The 18,140-nt window shown below is 50.3% G+C and overlaps 1 protein-coding gene across 3 annotated transcripts; it reads left to right on the forward strand.

The window, feature by feature from the left end:
- The first annotated feature begins 560 nt into the window (after positions 1 to 560).
- On the forward strand, positions 561 to 18,113 carry ZFP28 (ZFP28 zinc finger protein). 3 transcript variants are annotated; one of them, XM_055410566.2, is made up of 8 exons: positions 561 to 1,012; positions 1,445 to 1,536; positions 6,182 to 6,308; positions 6,404 to 6,499; positions 9,096 to 9,169; positions 9,932 to 10,043; positions 10,368 to 10,463; positions 12,166 to 18,113. In XM_055410566.2, exons 1-8 carry the CDS (start codon positions 805 to 807, stop codon positions 13,860 to 13,862), a joined length of 2,502 nt encoding a protein of 833 aa, XP_055266541.2. In that variant the 5' UTR covers positions 561 to 804; the 3' UTR covers positions 13,863 to 18,113. The 3 variants fall into 3 exon arrangements, with proteins under 3 accessions (XP_055266541.2, XP_055266540.2, XP_088686449.1); XM_055410565.2 differs by having other exon boundaries at positions 562 to 1,012; positions 9,096 to 9,259; positions 12,166 to 18,112; XM_088830323.1 differs by lacking the exons at positions 561 to 1,012; positions 1,445 to 1,536 and adding an exon at positions 1,615 to 1,671 and having other exon boundaries at positions 9,096 to 9,259; positions 12,166 to 18,110.
- Positions 18,114 to 18,140: the final 27 nt, after the last annotated feature.

Consider the following 18,140-nt stretch of genomic DNA (forward strand, 5'->3'; position numbering starts at 1 on the left):
TATTCATCGATTATTTTCAGTGACAAGGAATTAGTGGTATTTACAAGGCTGGGCAGATCACTCCCAGGGGATGACAAGTGAATGAAAGAAAGGAGCCAACCCAGAGAGAAGTTTGGGGAAAGACTGCTTGGACCCGCCGGTCGCTGGGGTCTGGCATTTGGAGGATGGGGCTGACAGATGAGGGAGACTCCTTGTAACAGGAGAGGGGACCCACCTGAGGTCAAGGGGGAATGCAGACCGGACACCGAAGGCACGCTGCTCCTCAGACACCCCATCACAATCACGTCTCGACCCTGCCCGGGCCCAGTATTGCCCGTCTGTTTGCGCGTCCCCCAATTCTGTTGGGTGACATCCCGCAAGGACCACGCTACCTTCCCTGCCCATTATTTCATTTTCCGATCCCACGGCCCCGCCCCTTCGCCGCAGGCTCCACCCCTCCCCCCCCCGGAGCTGCGCCTGCGCGCTCCAAGGCCGGCACGATTCCCAGAAGCCCTCGGGGTACGCTTCTGTCTCGCGAGGCAGCCTGTACGCCGAGCCAGACCCGCTGCCTGTGGGGGCAGCCGCGGGCCGGAAGGGCCGGGAGCGGCTGACCTGAGGCGGGGTTGACGGGCCCTGGCCTCGCCGCCGCCCGAACTGCCCTTGGCGCCGCCGCGACGCCGGCCGGGACTCCGTTTCCCAGAGGGCGCCGCGGCGGTGGACACGCCCCCTTCCGGCGGCGGCTCGCGGCCCGGCTCCCAGCGGGCCCGGCGGGGCGGTGGGCTCGGCTGCCGGCTGCGCGCGGGGCGGGGCGCGCTCGGCGCCGACATGCGGGGGGCGGTGAGCGCGGGGCCTCGCGGGCTGGGGTCGTCGTCGCGGCGAGGCGCCCCCCGCACCAAGCCCAGGGCGGGCCGAGGCCGGAGCGCGGGGACCCCGGTCGCCTTCGCCCGCCCGTCCCGGGGAAGGCCGCGCTCAAGGAGTGGCCCCACGTCTAAGGGCCGGCGAGGAGCGGCGACCACGGGACCTGAGGACAGAGGTGAGGGTGGCGGGTGACCGGGCGAGCGGACGGGACGAACCCATCCTGTCAGGGTGAGGGGAGCGTGGGGTCTGGGGCGGGAGGCTTCCCGGGGCCCAGGGGCTGGTGAATGGCGTTCCTGGGCTGTGGGGGATGGGGGGCGGGCATCCAAAGCTTGGAAACTCCGCCTGAGAGCGTCGGTCAGGGTCACCCTCACCGGACGCCCCTCTGTTTCAGTGCTCCCCGAAACCCGCCTCCGCACCGTCCTGCCCCTCGTAGGCTAGTGACCTTATTCCGGCTGCACCTTCAAAACTGGTCCCTGGCCGCTCATGCTGGGGCATTTGATTCTCCACCTGTTGAGCCCGCTTCGTATTTGTGGCTGTCGTTTAAGACGCAGCGAGAAGGGAGCCAGGTGGAGACCTGGCCTCTAGTTGCTTCTTTTTCTTCCCCCAGCTCTGCCTTCCAGGGACACGGCCGCCCTCCGGGAGAGCAGGCCCAAGCAGGAGGCTGTCGGGACAGGAATCGAATGGCAAGCCACGTCCCAGGTGAGGGGGCGTTCCTTCTTCTTCTCTCTGAAAGGCAAGCTTGCTTTTAAGGGCTTAATGACGTTTATTTTCTTTTAGAAGTTTTCAGTGTAAGAGACCTGTCGGGGGAGCTGGTTCCCATTTCCCCACATTCTGGTGAGTGGTGGGCTACAGGGGCATCCCAGGGCCTCCCTCCCTGCTTCCTCTCCATGTCTTTCTCTGTTTGTCCGTCACTGAAGGACTGACTCAGCCCCTCCCTAGAGCAGAAAGGTGCTCCTCAGCACAGACAGAACAGCCCTTTGTGTTGAACCTGGTTTGTCTGATGTTCTCTTTGAGCCAGCCACTGAAGAGACAGATGGCTGAGCCCTGGCCCTTGCTCCCTGGGAGCTCACAGCCTGTTAGTGGAAAGTCGTAGAAGCATACAAGGTTCTGAATGTGAGTTCTAGCATGGTGCGAGTGGGCTGGAGGAACTCTTGGCGTCTCGGCACCTGTCGGGGAAGGGTAGCAAGGTGATCTCTGAGCCCCATGTTTCCTTTTTCAATATTTTTTTTTGGCTGTGCTTGGGTCTTCATTGCAGCATATGGACTTTATGTAGTTATACTGCAAGGGCTTCTCATGGTGGCACGTGGGCTCTCTAGTTGCTTAGCTGTCCTGCGGCATGTGGGATCTTTGTTCCCCGACCAGGGATCGAACCTGCGTATCCTGCATTGCTAGGCGGATTCCTAAGCACTGGATCACCAGGGAAGTCCCAGGTCTCATGTTTTGCAGGAAGTGGAGAGGTTTGGCAGACAGAAGATGGAAGGGCAGCCCTGGTCCAGTGTGTCAGGCTGTCTTTTCCCCGCTTGGTTGTGTTGCTTCTTAGAACGCTGATAAATTGTCTCTCTCCGCTGTGTCTCCTACGTGTCATCACCAGCTCATCCACGTATGAGCCAGGTTCAGTCGCCCAGTGAGCCCCATCCACATTACCAAAGGCGGCGCTCAGGTCTTGGTCTTGACTGTTGCTGGCATCTGAAGTCATTCAGGGTTGGCAGGCTATCATTGTAAACGGCCATGTAGTAAATATTTGGGGCTCCGCAGGCTGTGAGGTCTCTGCTGCAGCTGCTTCCCTCTGCCTTCTGGAAGCAGCCACAGAACATAGTAAGTGATTGGGCGGTGTTCCAGTGAAAACTGATTGACAGAAACGGGTAACAGTCACTCCTGAAAGAGCTCACCGGGCCCTCCCACTTTCCTGACTTGTCTGCTGCCACAGCTCTTCATCGTCCTGAGCTGCAGCTGTCACTGGGCCTTCAGGCCCTGTACTAGGCTCTCTGCTCTTGTCTGTCTGCCCGCCTTCCCCTGTTCTCACCTGTACAGACTAGCCACGCGCCAGCTTCTCCGGGTCCTCCTTTCCAGCCGAGTCCTCTCTCTGAGCTCCAGGCCTCGGTGTCCAGCCATGTGTCCAGGAGGGAGCTCACAGCAGACACAGCCAGCCCTAGGCTCCTGGGGTCCTCCCATAAACCAGCCCCTGCCCGCAGCTTGTCTCTATCTGTCTGTGGCAGTTTCATACCCCAGTTCCTCAGGCCAAAGGTGGCATCATTCCTTGTCTCCTCTCCTGGCCTCCCCTCCCATATTTGATCCATTGGCAAATCCTGTCAGCGCTGTTTTCATGTTGTGCCCACAATCTGACACCTGTCACCGCCCCTGCACCACCGCCTTGGTCCTCGTTATCTTACCATTGGCTGTTTCAGCTCATGCCTGCCGTGGACCCCGCCCAGCGCTGCAGCCAGAGAAGTTTGTGCTGTTGAGGTCTGCTCAGATGCTCCCGTGGCTTCCCCTTCTCGGGGCTGATGCCCCCCCAACCCCTGTGCCACCTGGCCTCGCCTCTGACATGGACCACACGCCCCCGTCACTCACTCTGCCTTCTCAAATGTTGCCTTCTCCTTTTCCCAATTGCGCTGTCTAAAGCTTCAGAGCCTCCCACCGAATTCCTCACATCACTCTTCCCTGCTTTACTTGTTAAAAGACTCTTGGTACTTTCCAGCATTCCATATACTTCATTTACCTGCTTTTCTCTTGTCTGATTCTCTTACCATAAAGTACATTTGACACAGGCAGGAGTTTTCAGTAGTTTTGCCCCAGTGCTTGATGCAGCAAATATATGGTGGGTGAATGTGTGAACATAGTCTTATAAAAGTGTTCTTGGAAGCCAGTGTTTCACTAGTTACTATGGTGTCACAATAATAATTTTTATACTTAGAATGTGCATTGTCTGATTATTTCTTGTGAGTATATTCCCAGAAGTTTTTCTTACCTTGTGGATTAAAGTTCACCAAACTTACATGAAAACAAAATACTTTAAAAATTATATGTGGGTGGACTAGCAGTATGGCCTCAAAAGTTAGAATTCTAGTTTTTAATTTTTTACTAAAAACAAAAAGTAAATGTCACCAAAATAATTTACTACAAACTTTTGTGCACTTGAAAAATTACCTGAATTGAACAACAACCAAAAAACCGCTCTTTTTCTATATTACTTTCTATTGCTCTTTTCCTGTAAAATATTAGCACAGTATTTTTCTGTGAGGATAAGCTTGCTCTGTAGTTTTTATTTCTTTGTTTTTGAAGTCCATCTCATCTTTATTATGACAGTGCTGAGGCACCGGATCACATTCTTATATGAGGTACAGATTTTATAGCTGTGTCTTTTCTCTGGGTGTAGTGTGACTCTGAAACCCATTTGAAAATATACACATCTATATGATGGCAAGAGGAATGAGAACAGGACCTGTACATTCTCACTGTGTCCTCACATGGAGGAAGGGGCTGGGGAGCTGTCTTGGTGCCTCTTCTATAAGGACACTCATCCCATTCATGGGTAGGGGGTGGGTGGTTTCCCACAGTCCCTGTCTTCAAATAGTACCATCACATGGGGAGTTGGGATCTCAGCATGTGATGGTAGGGGGACAGAAACGTTCAGACAGAACTAACCAAAGTCATTAGTTCTGTGTATGAGGAACTGTCTGTAGAAACTGGGAAAACAGCTTCAGAGGATGTATACGCACTCTGACATGGGGGCCCTCTGGAACGTGGGGTTAGAGAGGTGAGGAAGGGACGTTTCTTATCAAGGAAAAAAATGAAGCCAGAAAAACGCAGTTGCCAAGTACAAGAAAATATTTGAATTTGTATTCTTCTCCTTAAGGGCTCCCCAAGTTCCAGTTTTACCAAAGACAGAGTAGTGACAGATGCTGAAAAAACAGGCAACGTTTTCTCTGGCTCCAGCTTAAAAAGTTACTATAAAGATGCTGTAGTATATGCATCTGTAGTATATACAGCATGTGCTGTATAAAGATATAGTAATTTGTATACAGTTGATACGCTACGTATACTGTGTATGTTTTGCTTCATTTAGTAAGGAATATCTGAAAGCTGTTTGAATATTGGGGGGAAAAAATAAGCGTAAGGCTTGCCAGCCAAGGAGCAGGAAGGCTTAGAATGGAGGCTGGAATCTGCAAAAACCCGTCTTTTAGAACTGGGTCAGAAAAGAAGCAGGAAAGTAGCCCCTGTCTGAGCACCTGTGCCTTTGAACGCAGTTGAAAATACCTGCCAAAAAAATATCTGCATTGAAATGTTTTATTAGTTGGTTTCTAAGCCACTTTATTGAGGCAAGATTGACCCATAGCTGCATTTTTAATAATGCGACTCAATGAATATGAGGATAAATCTGCACTCACAGAACCCTTGTGACCCATCTTTACACAGCTTGGTTAAAGATCTCTTCAAAGCTTGTGCGAGATAAGGGACATGTACAGATACTGAACCTCCCAGGGGCTTTCTGTTCCCAGTGAAACGGTATCAGCCTTTAAGTGGGAAGGTTGGGCCTTGGTCAGCATCACCACAGTGTTTTTGAAGCACCTCCCATTCTGAGTGCCATGCTCATGACGTGGGTCACATGGGTTTATTTCCCCATTCCTTTTTCTCTTTTTTCCCCGGGAGAGGAAGAAGGACTTGTTATTACTTCCAGGAAGTGGGGAACATTGGGGATTCTTCCCAAAGCATGTCTCTGTGTCCCCATTCTTGTGCTGATTCAGACCATTTGACTGTCCTCACAGTAGAAAATAGAAAAGGTTCTGGTACTGGATGTGCAGGGGACAACTCAGCCTCCCTTGTTTATTGTTTGAATCGACGTCCTGTATTTTACTTGTGTACCCCTGTCACCTGCACAAAATTGCCTCTTCTCCAAGGGTAGGGGCACTCTCTCTTTTTCTCTTTTTGGAGTTTATGACTGAATGAGGCCCAATTGTTAACTGGATTTCCACATTACCAGACATTACTCTACACATACAGTCTCCTACCTAAAACGGAGAGGAAGTAATTCTTAGCCCCTGTGTTAGTCTGCAAGGGCTGCCATAACAGAACTCCACAGGGTGGGCAGCTTCAGTGACACACAGTGATTTTTCACAGTTCTGGGGGCCAGAAGTTTGAGACCGAGGGGTCAGCAGAGGTTCTTTACCCCGAGGTCTCCCTCTGCGCCCACCACCCCTGGTTTCTTCCTCCTCTTAGGAGAGCGCGGGTCCGTGCGACTCCACGCAGTTTCTCATCACCTCTCTGAAGTCCAGCCACATTCAGGGTACGGGGGTTGGGGATGCGTGAGCTCTGGTTCAGCGCGCACGCGGTCGTGTCGCCCCAGAGCCCACTGACGTTCGGCGACGTGGCGGTGGAGTTCTCCGGGGAGGAGTGGGCCTGGCTGGACTCGGCCCAGAGGAGCCTGCACCGGAGCGTGATGCTGGAGAACTACAGGAACCTGGCCTCACTGGGTAAGGGCCAGCCGGCCGCCCCCTCACCGCCCGCCCCACCGGCCCCAAGGACCGACCTGTGCGTGACCGCCTGACCTGTCTTCTTATGCATTTAGGGCTTTGCGTGTCTAAGCCCGAGATGATCTCGTCGTTGGAACAGAGGAAGGAGCCCTGGACTGTGAAGAGAAAGTCGACCAGAGGCAGGCGCCCAGGTGAGCATGGTGGTGGGGAACCCTCGGCTCCGTGCCCTCGGACTAGCCTTCTGAACCGCCCCGCCCCCAAGGGAAGCTCGAGGAACAGAGGCCTGGGCTTTGCAGGGTCCCTGTCCCTGCCCCTCTGCTCCACCTGTGCTCCCCTCCCTCCACACACCGCCCTGGCCTGCTCTCTGGACCTTGTCTGCCTCCAGCTCCTGCTCTGACCTTCCATCACTCAGACTTACACAGACATTGCTGCTCTTCGCAAGGCTGATGCTGGTGTAGTTCTGTCTTGTTTCCATCTGGTGAAATGACTTGCACTTAGGGTCTTCCTCTGACTGATTTTCACTGTATCAGCTTTGAGTGAGGCTGCAGGTGCTAGCTGGGAAGTCTAGGGTGAGCTGTTAGAAAAGTCACGCTCCCATGGGCGAGATGATGCGTCTCTGCACAGAAGTGCGGTAGAAAGGGCTGTCTCACGTGTGACAAGTGTAAACAGGGACTCAGGAGGAAGAAAAAGTTCTCTTCTCAGCTTCACGCCAGGGGAACAAGGCAGGAGCAGAGAGCCTCAAGGAGAAAGGTGAGAAGGAGAGGACAGGTCAGTAGGTCTGGAGGCAGTCTGCGCTGGGCCATGATCTGTCTGGGATCCAGGTGGATGTCTGTGTGCAGACCAGCCGCGCAGGCAGGCGATTGGCTCTCAGGAGAGGACTCATCCTGATCCGATGGGACATCAGGTTAATCACAAGGACTCAGAAGTACAGATTCCTCATGGTGGCTCCCGTAATACGAAATGACTACCATTCCTGGCTTCCCTGGTGGCTCAGAGGTTAAAGCGTCTGCCTCCAATGTGGGAGACCGGGGTTCGAACCCTGGGTTGGGAAGATCCCTGGAGAAGGAAATGGCAACCCACTCCAGTACTCTTGCCTGGAGAATCCCACGGACGGAGGAGCCTGGTAGGCTACAGTCCACGGGGTCGCAGAGTCGGACACGACTGAGTGATTTCACTTTAACCATTCCTAAAGAGTTGAGAATCTTGTAAGACCCCTCTGTTCAAACCATACTTCGGAGGAAAGTTTATATCCATGGAACGGTTATCAACTGCATCTACTCCCTTGGGCCGTCATGCTCCCAGGGTCGTCGTACACCCAGGAGAACTGGAACGGTAACTCAGTGGCTTTCTCTGAGCTGGTTTCCTGAGATAGAGCTGGTTTTGTCCCCTTCTGTTGATGCTTTCTTTCTTTCTTTCTCAGCTAGCATCTCTAGCTGAGATTCTAGTTGATGTTGAAGACTTGGCACATACAGCCAGGATCTGAACATTGGTTAGTTAGCATCGTAATAATTTTTTTAAAAGTTTACATTATAAATGTGATGTAAACAAGCGGAGCAAGTGAAGAAACTTTTGCTAAATAAAATGGAGAAAGATTCAAAGAGAGACTTAATAAGTGTTTCCTTCTGTGACCTGTGCCCGCTCTTTGTTCGGCCACATTTCATCCTAGATTTAAATCTCTGTGAACTCTCTCATCTCCTGCACTTGGATCTCCTTCTCTAGTCTCCTGCCAAAAATATAACATGCAGCACTGACTCAACATCTAGGTGTGAAAACTCACATTGTGTGTGGTAAACTCACATGGTGTGAAAACTCAAACAAGTTTGGGGTTAGAAGGACAGCGGGTCTTGTAGAAAGCTTTCAAAATGATGTGTATTTTCTGAGAATCTTTTTCCATCTGGTTCCATTTGGGAAAATGTCTTTATATTCACATGTAGTAAATATGCAGTTCAGTTCAGTTCAGTCACTCAGTCGTGTCCGACTCTCCGCAACCCCATGAATCACAGCACGCCAGGCCTCCCTGTCCATCACCAACTCCCGGAGTTCACTCAAACTCATGTCCACAAAGTCAGTGATGCCATCCAGCCATCTCATTCTCCGTCGTCCCCTTCTCCTCCCGCCCCCAACCTTTCCCAACATCAGAGTCTTTTCCAGTGAGTCAACTCGTCACATGAGGTGGCCAAAGTATTGCAGTTTCAGCTTTAGCATCAGTCCTTCCAATGAACACCCAGGATTGATCTCCTTTAGAATGGACTGGTTGGATCTTTTTGCAGTACAAGGGACTGTCAAGAGTCTTCTCCAACACCACAGTTCAAAAGCATCAATTCTTCGGCGATCAACTTTCTTCACAGTCCAACTCTCACATCCATACATGACCACGGGAAAAACCATAGCCTTGACTAGACGGACCTTTGTTTGCAAAGTAATGTCTCTGCTTTTTAATATACTATCAAGGTTGGTCATAACTTTCCTTCCAAGGAGTAAGCGTCTTTTAATTTCATGGCTGCAATCAGCATCTGCAGTGATTTTGGAGCCCCAAAAAGTAAAGTCTGGCACTGTTTCCACTGTTTTTCCATCTGTTTCCCATGAAGTGATGGGACCAGATGCCATGATCTTTGTTTTCTGAATGTTGAGCTTCAAGCCAACCTTTTCACTCTCCTCTTTCACTTTCATCAAGAGGCTTTTTAGTTTCTCTTCACTTTCTGCCATAAGGGTAGTGTCATCTGCATATCTGAGGTTATTGATATTAACATGTAGTAAAAGAGACACCTTCTTAAAACTATCCTTTAGACTCGCAGATTCTGCTAAAGACCCAGGAGTTGCCTTCAGAGAAGAACTTCAGTGAAGAGGCGTTGTCCCAGGAGGTGCGCACAGAGAGACCCCCGGAGCGCGGGCCAGAGCGCACCGTCCTCGGGGAAGGCTGGGCTTACGCCGCTGTGTGTGAGGGGCAGCTGGTGAGTCGGGTCCAAGCAGAAAACTGGCAGGAGGCAGAGTTTGTGGGGTTCCAGAGGCTTCCTTGCTTCAGCAGGACAGGGCGGGTGAGAGACAGTCTCCTTCACAAAGAAATGCAGCTTTGGAGAGCGATCTTGTCTAAAGCAAGTGTGGGCGGATTTCCGTTTGAATCCAGAACTTCTTACACAGTGTTCCCCTGCAAGAAAGAGCAGCTGCAGTCAGACACACACTTCGTAGAGAAGTGTTTAAATCAGGATCGTTCCGCATGTCGTGAGTGTGAGAGAGCTTTGAGCAGGATCTCAACCCTTCCTTGTCATCAGAGATTTCATCCCAGAGGAAAACCCTCTGCAGGATTGAGTGACCCCATGTGTCAGGTGTGAGGGAGCCTCCAGTGAGCTCTAGAAAGTCCATACGCTGTGGACATTCACTCCCTCCACCATGTCGCAAGTTCTCCATAAGAAACAGTTTCCCCGATGTTTCAATCTTCCCCCCCCCGCCGCCTCCCGGCAAACTTAAACGACATAACCAGCTCCGTCGTTACATGAGGGGATCACTCAGAACTAGTGAGAATTCCTGGTACCCAGTGCCTCTCATGGCGTGTGGACATGGCCACCCCCAGAGCCATCTCAGGGTCAGGAACACGGCTCAATGGAAACGCGTGTCTGCCATTGCAGGGCTTGGTGGCTGTCATGGACGTGGCCTCAGACGTCTCGCAGCTGCCAGACCCCGCTGGGCAGAATTTCTGTAGGAGCAAGCTGTGGGTGGACCGCCATCCGGGGGCAGGAGGTAAGGCCCTTCCTCTCCCAGACCTGACTCTAAAGGAGCTCCCGTGCTCATTCCTCAGTTATGAATTGTGTGTTTGGGGGTGGCCGGCGGGGGAGCCACCTTCTCAAGTGTGGGTTGAATTCTTATTCCTGCTTCTTAAGAGTGTGACGTTTGTAGAGTTGAGAGTTTGTGGACAAGAAAAGGGGACAGCTTTCTCCGTCATACTCTTCACTTTTCTTCCGGGCCTTGCTGTAGTAAAACAGTCTTCCATCCAAGCCAGGGAGCTGGTTGTCTGTCCGAGAACGCCCAGGGTGTGACAGACCTCGTGTCTTTTCCTGTGTGCAGGACGCTGTGCGTCTGAGCCAGACCTGGTCTCTTTGCTGGAGCGCAGGAAGGCACCCTGGACGGTGGATGGAGAGCTGGTCAGAGCCCCGAACTCAGGTGAGCCAGGCGGCCGGGCGGAGCCGCCTCTGCGGGATGGGGGCCCGTGCTTCTGTGGCTTGTTTAATAGTCCTTGTTTGCATCCATGAACACTGAAGTCTTCTATCCATGAACACAGGGTGTCTTTCCATTTGTCTAGGGCTTCTTCACCTTATTAATCAACTTTGGTAGTTTCAGTGTACAGTCTAGCAGCTTTTTAGGTAATTTTATTCCTAAATAATTTAGTCTTTCAGTGCTATATTTCATGGAATTATTTTCATAGTTCCTTTTCAGACTGTTCATTCCTATTGTATGGAAATACTGCTAATTTTTGTGTGTTGATCCCGTATTCTGCAGTTTTGGTTACTTGATATATTAGCCCTCATACTCTTCTTACGGATTTTGTAGGATTTTCTATATATGAGATCATATCGTCTGCAAATACAGTTTTATCTCTTCCTTTCTAACTTGGATGCCTTTTATTTCTATGTCTTCTTGCTCTGGCTGGAACTTCCCAGGCATCCTTGTCTTGTCACTGACCTAAGAAGAGAAGTCTTCAGTGTTCATGTGGCATTTTTTAAAAAGTGCTTTTATTTTCCCTTTTTTAAGATCATCTTCTCCCAGACAGCTGACTCCGTATCATCTCTCTCCCCAACACGACTTTGATCTCTGTGTATTTATTGCAGTATAACTGCTTGCACAATTTTTGGCTCGTGCTAAGTGATTTAGCAAAAGGATTTCAGGTATATTCGCTCTTTCTTGCAAGTTTATAGCCTGAGATAAGACCTGTACTTGTTCTGAGGTATGTTAGCGGTAATTAGATATGTCAGCACTCACTGTTTTTCTGAAAGCACTCTCTCCAGAATGACAAATTACATTGTGAGTCCCTCTCCATTAATAAAGGGCCAGAGAGGAATGGAGGGTTCTGTCTGGCTTGTGGCAGCAAATAGGTCAATGTAAAGTGGTTTTTACTGACTGCCGGGCTCCAGCCATCAGCAGGCTCTGTTCTAATTAATCAAATGAGATAAAATTGACAGAAACACCATTTCTGGTTGTACAGGGGCTGCCAGGTTTTCAGGCCTCCTAATGAATAAAGTGGTAAATCTCAGTGGTAATCTCAGTGGTAAAGAATCCGCCTGCAGTGCAGGAGACAAGTTTGATCCCTGGGTTGGGAAGATCCCCTGAAGACGGGAATGGCAACCCACTCCAGTAATCATGCCTGGAGAATCCCATGGACAGAGGAGCCTGGCGGGCTACAGTCCATGGGGTCACAAAGAGCCTGACACAACTGAGTGACTATACCACGGCAACGAATGTTACAGGAAACACTGACCTTCTGTGTTTGTCCCGCTTCTTGGAACAGCGTTTGTGACGCAATGACCACCCCAGCTTCGACGCTGCACAGCCAGGGGCGAGGGAACGAGCGTCACAGCGTTTTAGGTGGTGTGACTGCAGAGCAGTTTCCAGCTCCTCATGCTTCTGACATGTAACCGGTTCCACAGATGTTGAATTTATTTAAACTTTTTCTGTTCACCTCTCCTGGGTTCTGTGAATCTGGTCTGGAGTCATCTTGCATACTCTAGACTGCACTTTCTGTGTTTCAGAGGTGCACGGTTTAGTGGTTTCATCAGGGTTTCATTCACCAGTGAGTTTCTGCAGTTTCCCTTTTAGTGGACGATAAAGGAAGTGTTTGTTTCTTGTTTATTTCCTTGGTATCTTTCAGGCCAGCAGTCTATACTGGAGACCCAGGAGTTACTTCCAAAGCAGAGTTCCTTTGCTGAAGTGGTGGCAGACAGAACTTCAGACACCAAGGTAGAGCGTTCCACGCTCAGAGGAAGCTGGGATGCTGAGGGTCTGTTCGAAAGGAAGCTGGCAGGTCAGGAGACACGACTCGGGCAGGAGGCAGTCGCTCGACACAAAACCCTCTCTGAAGAGAGAGACTCTCCGTATAACAGACCAGGAAGGTGGTTCCACCTGGATGTTTCAGAAGAGCGAGTCCACCACCCTGACTCGGTTAAGAAAGCTTTGCCCCCAAACTCAGTGCTGATAAAACATGCAGGAATCTACGCAGGGAAAAAACTCTTCAAATGTCACGAATGCAAGAAAACCTTCACCCAGAGCTCGTCCCTCACTGTCCACCAGAGGATCCACACGGGCGAGAAGCCCTACAAGTGTAAGGAGTGCGGCAAGGCCTTCAGCGATGGCTCGTCCTTTGCCCGCCACCAGCGGTGCCACACGGGCAAGAAGCCCTACGAGTGCCTGGACTGCGGGAAGGCCTTCATCCAGAACACGTCACTCGTCCGCCACTGGAGGTACTACCACACCGGGGAGAAGCCCTTCGACTGCCTGGACTGCGGGAAAGCCTTCAGCGACCACATCGGGCTGAACCAGCACCGGCGGATCCACACCGGGGAGAAGCCCTACAAGTGCGAGGCTTGCGGCAAGTCCTTCCGCTACGGCTCATCGCTGACCGTGCACCAGCGCATCCACACCGGGGAGAAGCCGTACGCGTGCGAGGTGTGTCGCAAGGCCTTCAGCCACCACGCCTCCCTCACCCAGCACCAGCGCGTGCACTCAGGGGAGAAGCCCTTCCAATGCAAGGAGTGCGGGAAGGCCTTCAGGCAGAACATCCACCTGGCCAGCCACCTGCGGATCCACACCGGGGAGAAGCCCTTCGAGTGCGCCGACTGCGGCAAGGCCTTCAGCATCAGCTCGCAGCTGGCCACCCACCAGCGGATCCACACCGGGGAGAAGCCCTACGCCTGTAAGGTGTGCAGCAAGGCCTTCACCCAGAAGGCCCACCTGGCGCAGCATCAGAAGACCCACACGGGGGAGAAGCCCTACGAGTGCAAGGAGTGCGGGAAGGCCTTCAGCCAGACCACGCACCTGGTCCAGCACCAGCGCGTCCACACGGGGGAGAAGCCCTACAAGTGCCTGCAGTGCGGGAAGGCCTTCGGCGACAACTCGTCCTGCACCCAGCACCAGAGGCTTCACACGGGCCAGAGGCCCTACGGCTGCACGGAGTGCGGGAAGGCCTTCAAGACCAAGTCGTCCCTCATCTGCCACCGCAGGAGCCACACCGGTGAGAAGCCCTACGAGTGCAGTGCCTGCGGCAAGGCTTTCAGCCACCGGCAGTCCCTGAGCGTCCACCAGCGGATCCACTCTGGGAAGAAGCCCTACGAGTGCAAGGAGTGCCGGAAGACCTTCATCCAGATTGGCCACCTCAACCAGCACAAGAGGGTGCACTCAGGGGAGAGGCCGCACGGCCCCAGGAGGAGCCGCAGAGCCTTCCGGCAGGGCTCGCATTTTGCACACACGCGGACACACCCAGGAGAGGCACCCGCACACCCCGCGCCCACAGCGAGCCCCGCGGACCTCTTACCCACGTTCCTGTGGAGCCCGCCCTCACTGCCGTCCTGAGACTCTGCTCTGCAGGCCACCGACGGCCGCACTTCAAACCCCCTCTTCCTCTTCCTTGAGTGCTGTCCCGTTCCTGTCCTGTTTCCTCTTCAAGTTGCCAGTTAAACTGAACGCGAAATTCGTTCACTCCTCACGTAAAAACCTGATGCGCTCCTTCATATCGGTGAATGTGTAAGGTGTGTGTAGCAGGACGAGTGGTCCGTACTCAGGGCTGAGTGATGTTAGCTCTTTATAGAACATTAGTTTTGGACACAGAAAAGTTAACATTGGCAACTGACGAAAAAGGATACACAGAACCAAGCTAAGAGAAGCCGGATTCTAGATCAGGAATGGGCGAGTCAAGATAGTCAGTGAGGCTTTTGTGGTTTTGGTTTGAAACTCAATTCCATAATACTGAGTTAGTATTGGGCCTTTTCATTTATCTGCCTGTGTGAGGTGCTGTGACCTTGTTGGTAAAGAGAATTACTTAACATTCAGCAAGACTTGATCATTTAAAGTCACTGGGGCTTATGAGTAAATTCCATTAAACTCAAGGAACCACTAACCTTCAGGCAAATTGATCTGGACTATGTGACTCACAGCCCCCAAGTTTCACTGACTGTGTTCAAAAAGCCCATGGCCTAATTTTTAAAAATCATTTTAATGGAGGAACAAGTGAAAAGAATAATAGTTTATGACAACATGACAATTACATGAAATTTAAATTTCAGAGTCCATAAATAAAGCCTCATTGGCTCACAGCCATGGCTCACAGTATGGTTACATACTGCCTAGGGCAGCTTTCAGGCCACAATAGCAGAGCTGAGTAGCTGCAACAGAGACACTATCATCCGTTAAAACAAGTATTTACTTACTATCCTTATGCGGCAAAAGCTTGCCAACTTGTGCTCCCCTGCAGAGAGAAAAAAAATATGCTAAAGGTTCTAATTATTTCTCTGAGAATAATACAACTCTCCCATCAAAAACAAACTAAAGCAATTTGTGAATAGAGGTGAAAGGACATTATTAAAGTATCAAACAATAGGAAATGTGAGGAAATAATGTCCACAAAAGGAGAAATACGATATTTTTCTAGATGAAGTAATAACATTAAAATTTTGTAAATTGCCATTCACAACAGGGTCCCAGTAGGATATGTTGGCTCTGACAGTTTTAGTGGAAAACAGAGAAGGATGATTTGTCAAGCATAGCAGGACATTTAAAAAATGTTTTGGTTTATAATCAGATTGGCTTCCCTGGGTGTAAAGAATTCACCTGCCAGTGAAGGAGATGCAATTTCAAACCCTGAGTGGGAAAGATCCCCTGGAGAAGGAAATGGCAACCCACTCAGTATCCTTGCCTGGAGAATCCCATACAGTCCATGAGGTCCCAAAGAGTCAGATGCAAGTTAGCAGCTAAACAACAACCTATAATTAAGATTAGGTTTTCATCATTGGGGAAATGATGTTTTAACCATCAGTTATCCACTCTCCAAAACAACATGCCTAGACCTTACAACGGAGATGGCAATGGCAGGCCACTCCAGTACTCTTGCCTAGAAAACCCCATGGACGGAGGAGCCTGGTAGGCTGCAGTCCGTGGGGTCGCTACGAGTCAGACATGACCGAGTGACTTCACTTTCACTTTTCACTTTCACACATTGGAGAAGGAAATGGCAACCCACTCCAGTGTTCTTCCCTGGAGAATCCCAGGGACGGGGGAGCCTGGTGGGCTGCCATCTATGGGGTCACACAGAGTCGGACACGACTGAAGTGACTTAGCAGCAGCAGCAGACTTTACAAAGAAATACAAGACAATTGTATTTAGCAGGTCTAATTATGACATAAATGGCAGGCAGCCCACTCCGGGATTCTTGCCTGGGGAATCGCATGGACAGAGGAGCCTGGTGGGCTACAGTCCATGGGGTCGCAAGAGTCAGACAGGAGTTAACGACTACACCACCACCACCAAACACAGAAAAGAAAGGCTTTACTGAGTAGGACATGGAGCCCTGGAAGATATGAAAACAGTAAGCCAGCGCATACAAAGATTTAAATCAACTTTGGCATGGCAGAAGGTGGCAAAAAGATGTCATAGACAACTGGCAGAAAATAATGCGTACAAATAAATGTGTCAATTCAGAACAGAGTGCTGTGACACATAACAAAGCAGGGAAATAGGTGGTGCATGCCATCAGATGCGTCATGCTCGAAGAACTCGAATAAAGAACACGTGTTAGGTTCTTAAGCCCATTGGTCAGAAAGTTACAAATTTAGTACAAATCTTGACTCTCAGATGGGTTAAAATCTAACCTGGTTAATATGCTGTACCTGTATCAGTGTGGAAAACAGGAGGCCCATGTCGATGTGCCTGCTCTGGTTTGGGGTGGCAGCGTGCATGACCTGTCCGCTTTATAAACATGCATTCCTTTTGAAACAGTAACTCTAGATCTAGGAGTTTCATCCCACTGGAATAAGTATGTAAGTATAAATAATGTTTATTGCAAAGTTTTAATTATGACACAGATTGATGAAATTGTGATTATTCAATACAGTATTGTCCAGTTAGTAGAAAGATGAAATTCTATGTTTGCTCCTATGGAGTATTGTACACAATATATTAAATGAAATATGTGATTTGCAGAACCTTATGTGTAAAATGATCTTATAGTCATATAGAGTCAAAATATTTAATATCTGTGTGTGCGTGTGTGTCTATATATGAGTTGGCTAAAAAGTTGATTCAGGTTTTCCGTGTTAAAACCCAAATTAAGTTTTTGACCAACCCAATATGTGTATTTTTTCAATATATATATTGAAATCTGTTTTTGTCTTTAACACACGTTAGCTCTTTGTTGGCACTTTGTCTTTCTTCATTTTGTATTGTTCTCTTGGACAGTACAACAAGCCAGTCAGATTTTTCATTCTTTGTATTTTGATTGGAAAGTCAGGGCCAATATTAGGCTTCATATATGGGTTTCCCTTATGGCTCAACTGATAAAGAATCCGCCTGCAATGCGGGAGACTTGGGTTCAATCCCTGGGTTGGGAAGATCCCCTGGAGAAGGGAATAGCTGCCCACTCCAGTATTCTGGCCTGGAGAATTCCACGGACTGTATAGTCCATGGGGTCACAAAGAGTCCGGACGTGACTTTCATGGGCCGTAAGAGATGTTTTCTTTTAGTTCACTCTTCATTTTGATTGGCTCAGCCCCTGCTTGTACTAGCAGTTAAGGATGTGGAATAACACTCCTGGACTGCAAATAGGTGGAACTGAGTCAACCTTTGGAAGCAACGGAAATAATTCTGCATTTCTACCAATCTGATGAATTAAAATGATTCCTGCTTCCCCACATCCTACTTTTGTTAAGTTCTTTAAATCTTCAAGGCCCCTGGTATCCTTCCAGTACTGTAACTTCAAAGTTAAAGTCATGTTTTATTCTCATGTAGAAACTGGTGATTCTAGAGGGTGATTCTTATAACTATAGAGAAGCTGTGTGTTAAGGACTGGTTGAAAGAGATCAAAAGAGAAACGAAATCCCATGTTTTATTAGTAAGGAATACTCATAATACAACAGGATCACAAGCCCAATGCGCACAGGGCCTGGAGTGAAATGAAATGAAGTGGCTCAGTGTCCAACTCTGCGACCCCATGGACTGTAGCCTACCAGGTTCCTCCATGGGATTCTCCAGGCAAGAGTACTGGAGTGGGTTGCTATTTCCTTCTCCAGGGAATCTTCCCGACCCAGGGATCGAACCCGGGTCTCCCGCATTCCAGGCAGACGCTTTAACCTCTGAGCCACCGGAGAGCTCTTAGCAAAAACTAATGGTGATGAGAAATGCTGATCAAGGGTAAATGTGATGCTCTTTTACAAGTGAATTAGAATTAAAGTGAAATGTCAGTTCTTCGCCCTGTGCGGGCTAAGTCGCTTCCGTCGTGTACGAATCTATGGGACCCAGTGGACTGGGAGCCGCCAGGCTCCTGTGTCCATGGAATTGTCCAGGCAAGAATACTGGAGTGGGTTGCCCTGGGGGATCTTCCCAATCCACGGATCCAACCGGTGTCTCTTAAGTCTCCTGCATTGGTAGGCGGGTTCTTTACCACTAGCGCCCCTTGGGAAGCCCGCTTCATTCTGCAGACCTTTGGAAATTACCTGCCTTCCCTTGCCCCTGACCCCAGCCACCACATGTGTACACACAGTCAAAGCGTCAGGAGAAATCTGAAATCTCCAAGCGCCTTCACTCCTGGAGCCTCCGCCCACTTCCTAGACCATCCTCAGGCTCCATGCGCCTGTGCGCTCC

The sequence above is a fragment of the Moschus berezovskii genome, chromosome 22 (genome assembly GCF_049115385.1).
Source record: "Moschus berezovskii isolate FMDL1 chromosome 22, NW_MosBer_1.0, whole genome shotgun sequence".
NCBI lineage: Eukaryota > Metazoa > Chordata > Mammalia > Artiodactyla > Moschidae > Moschus > Moschus berezovskii.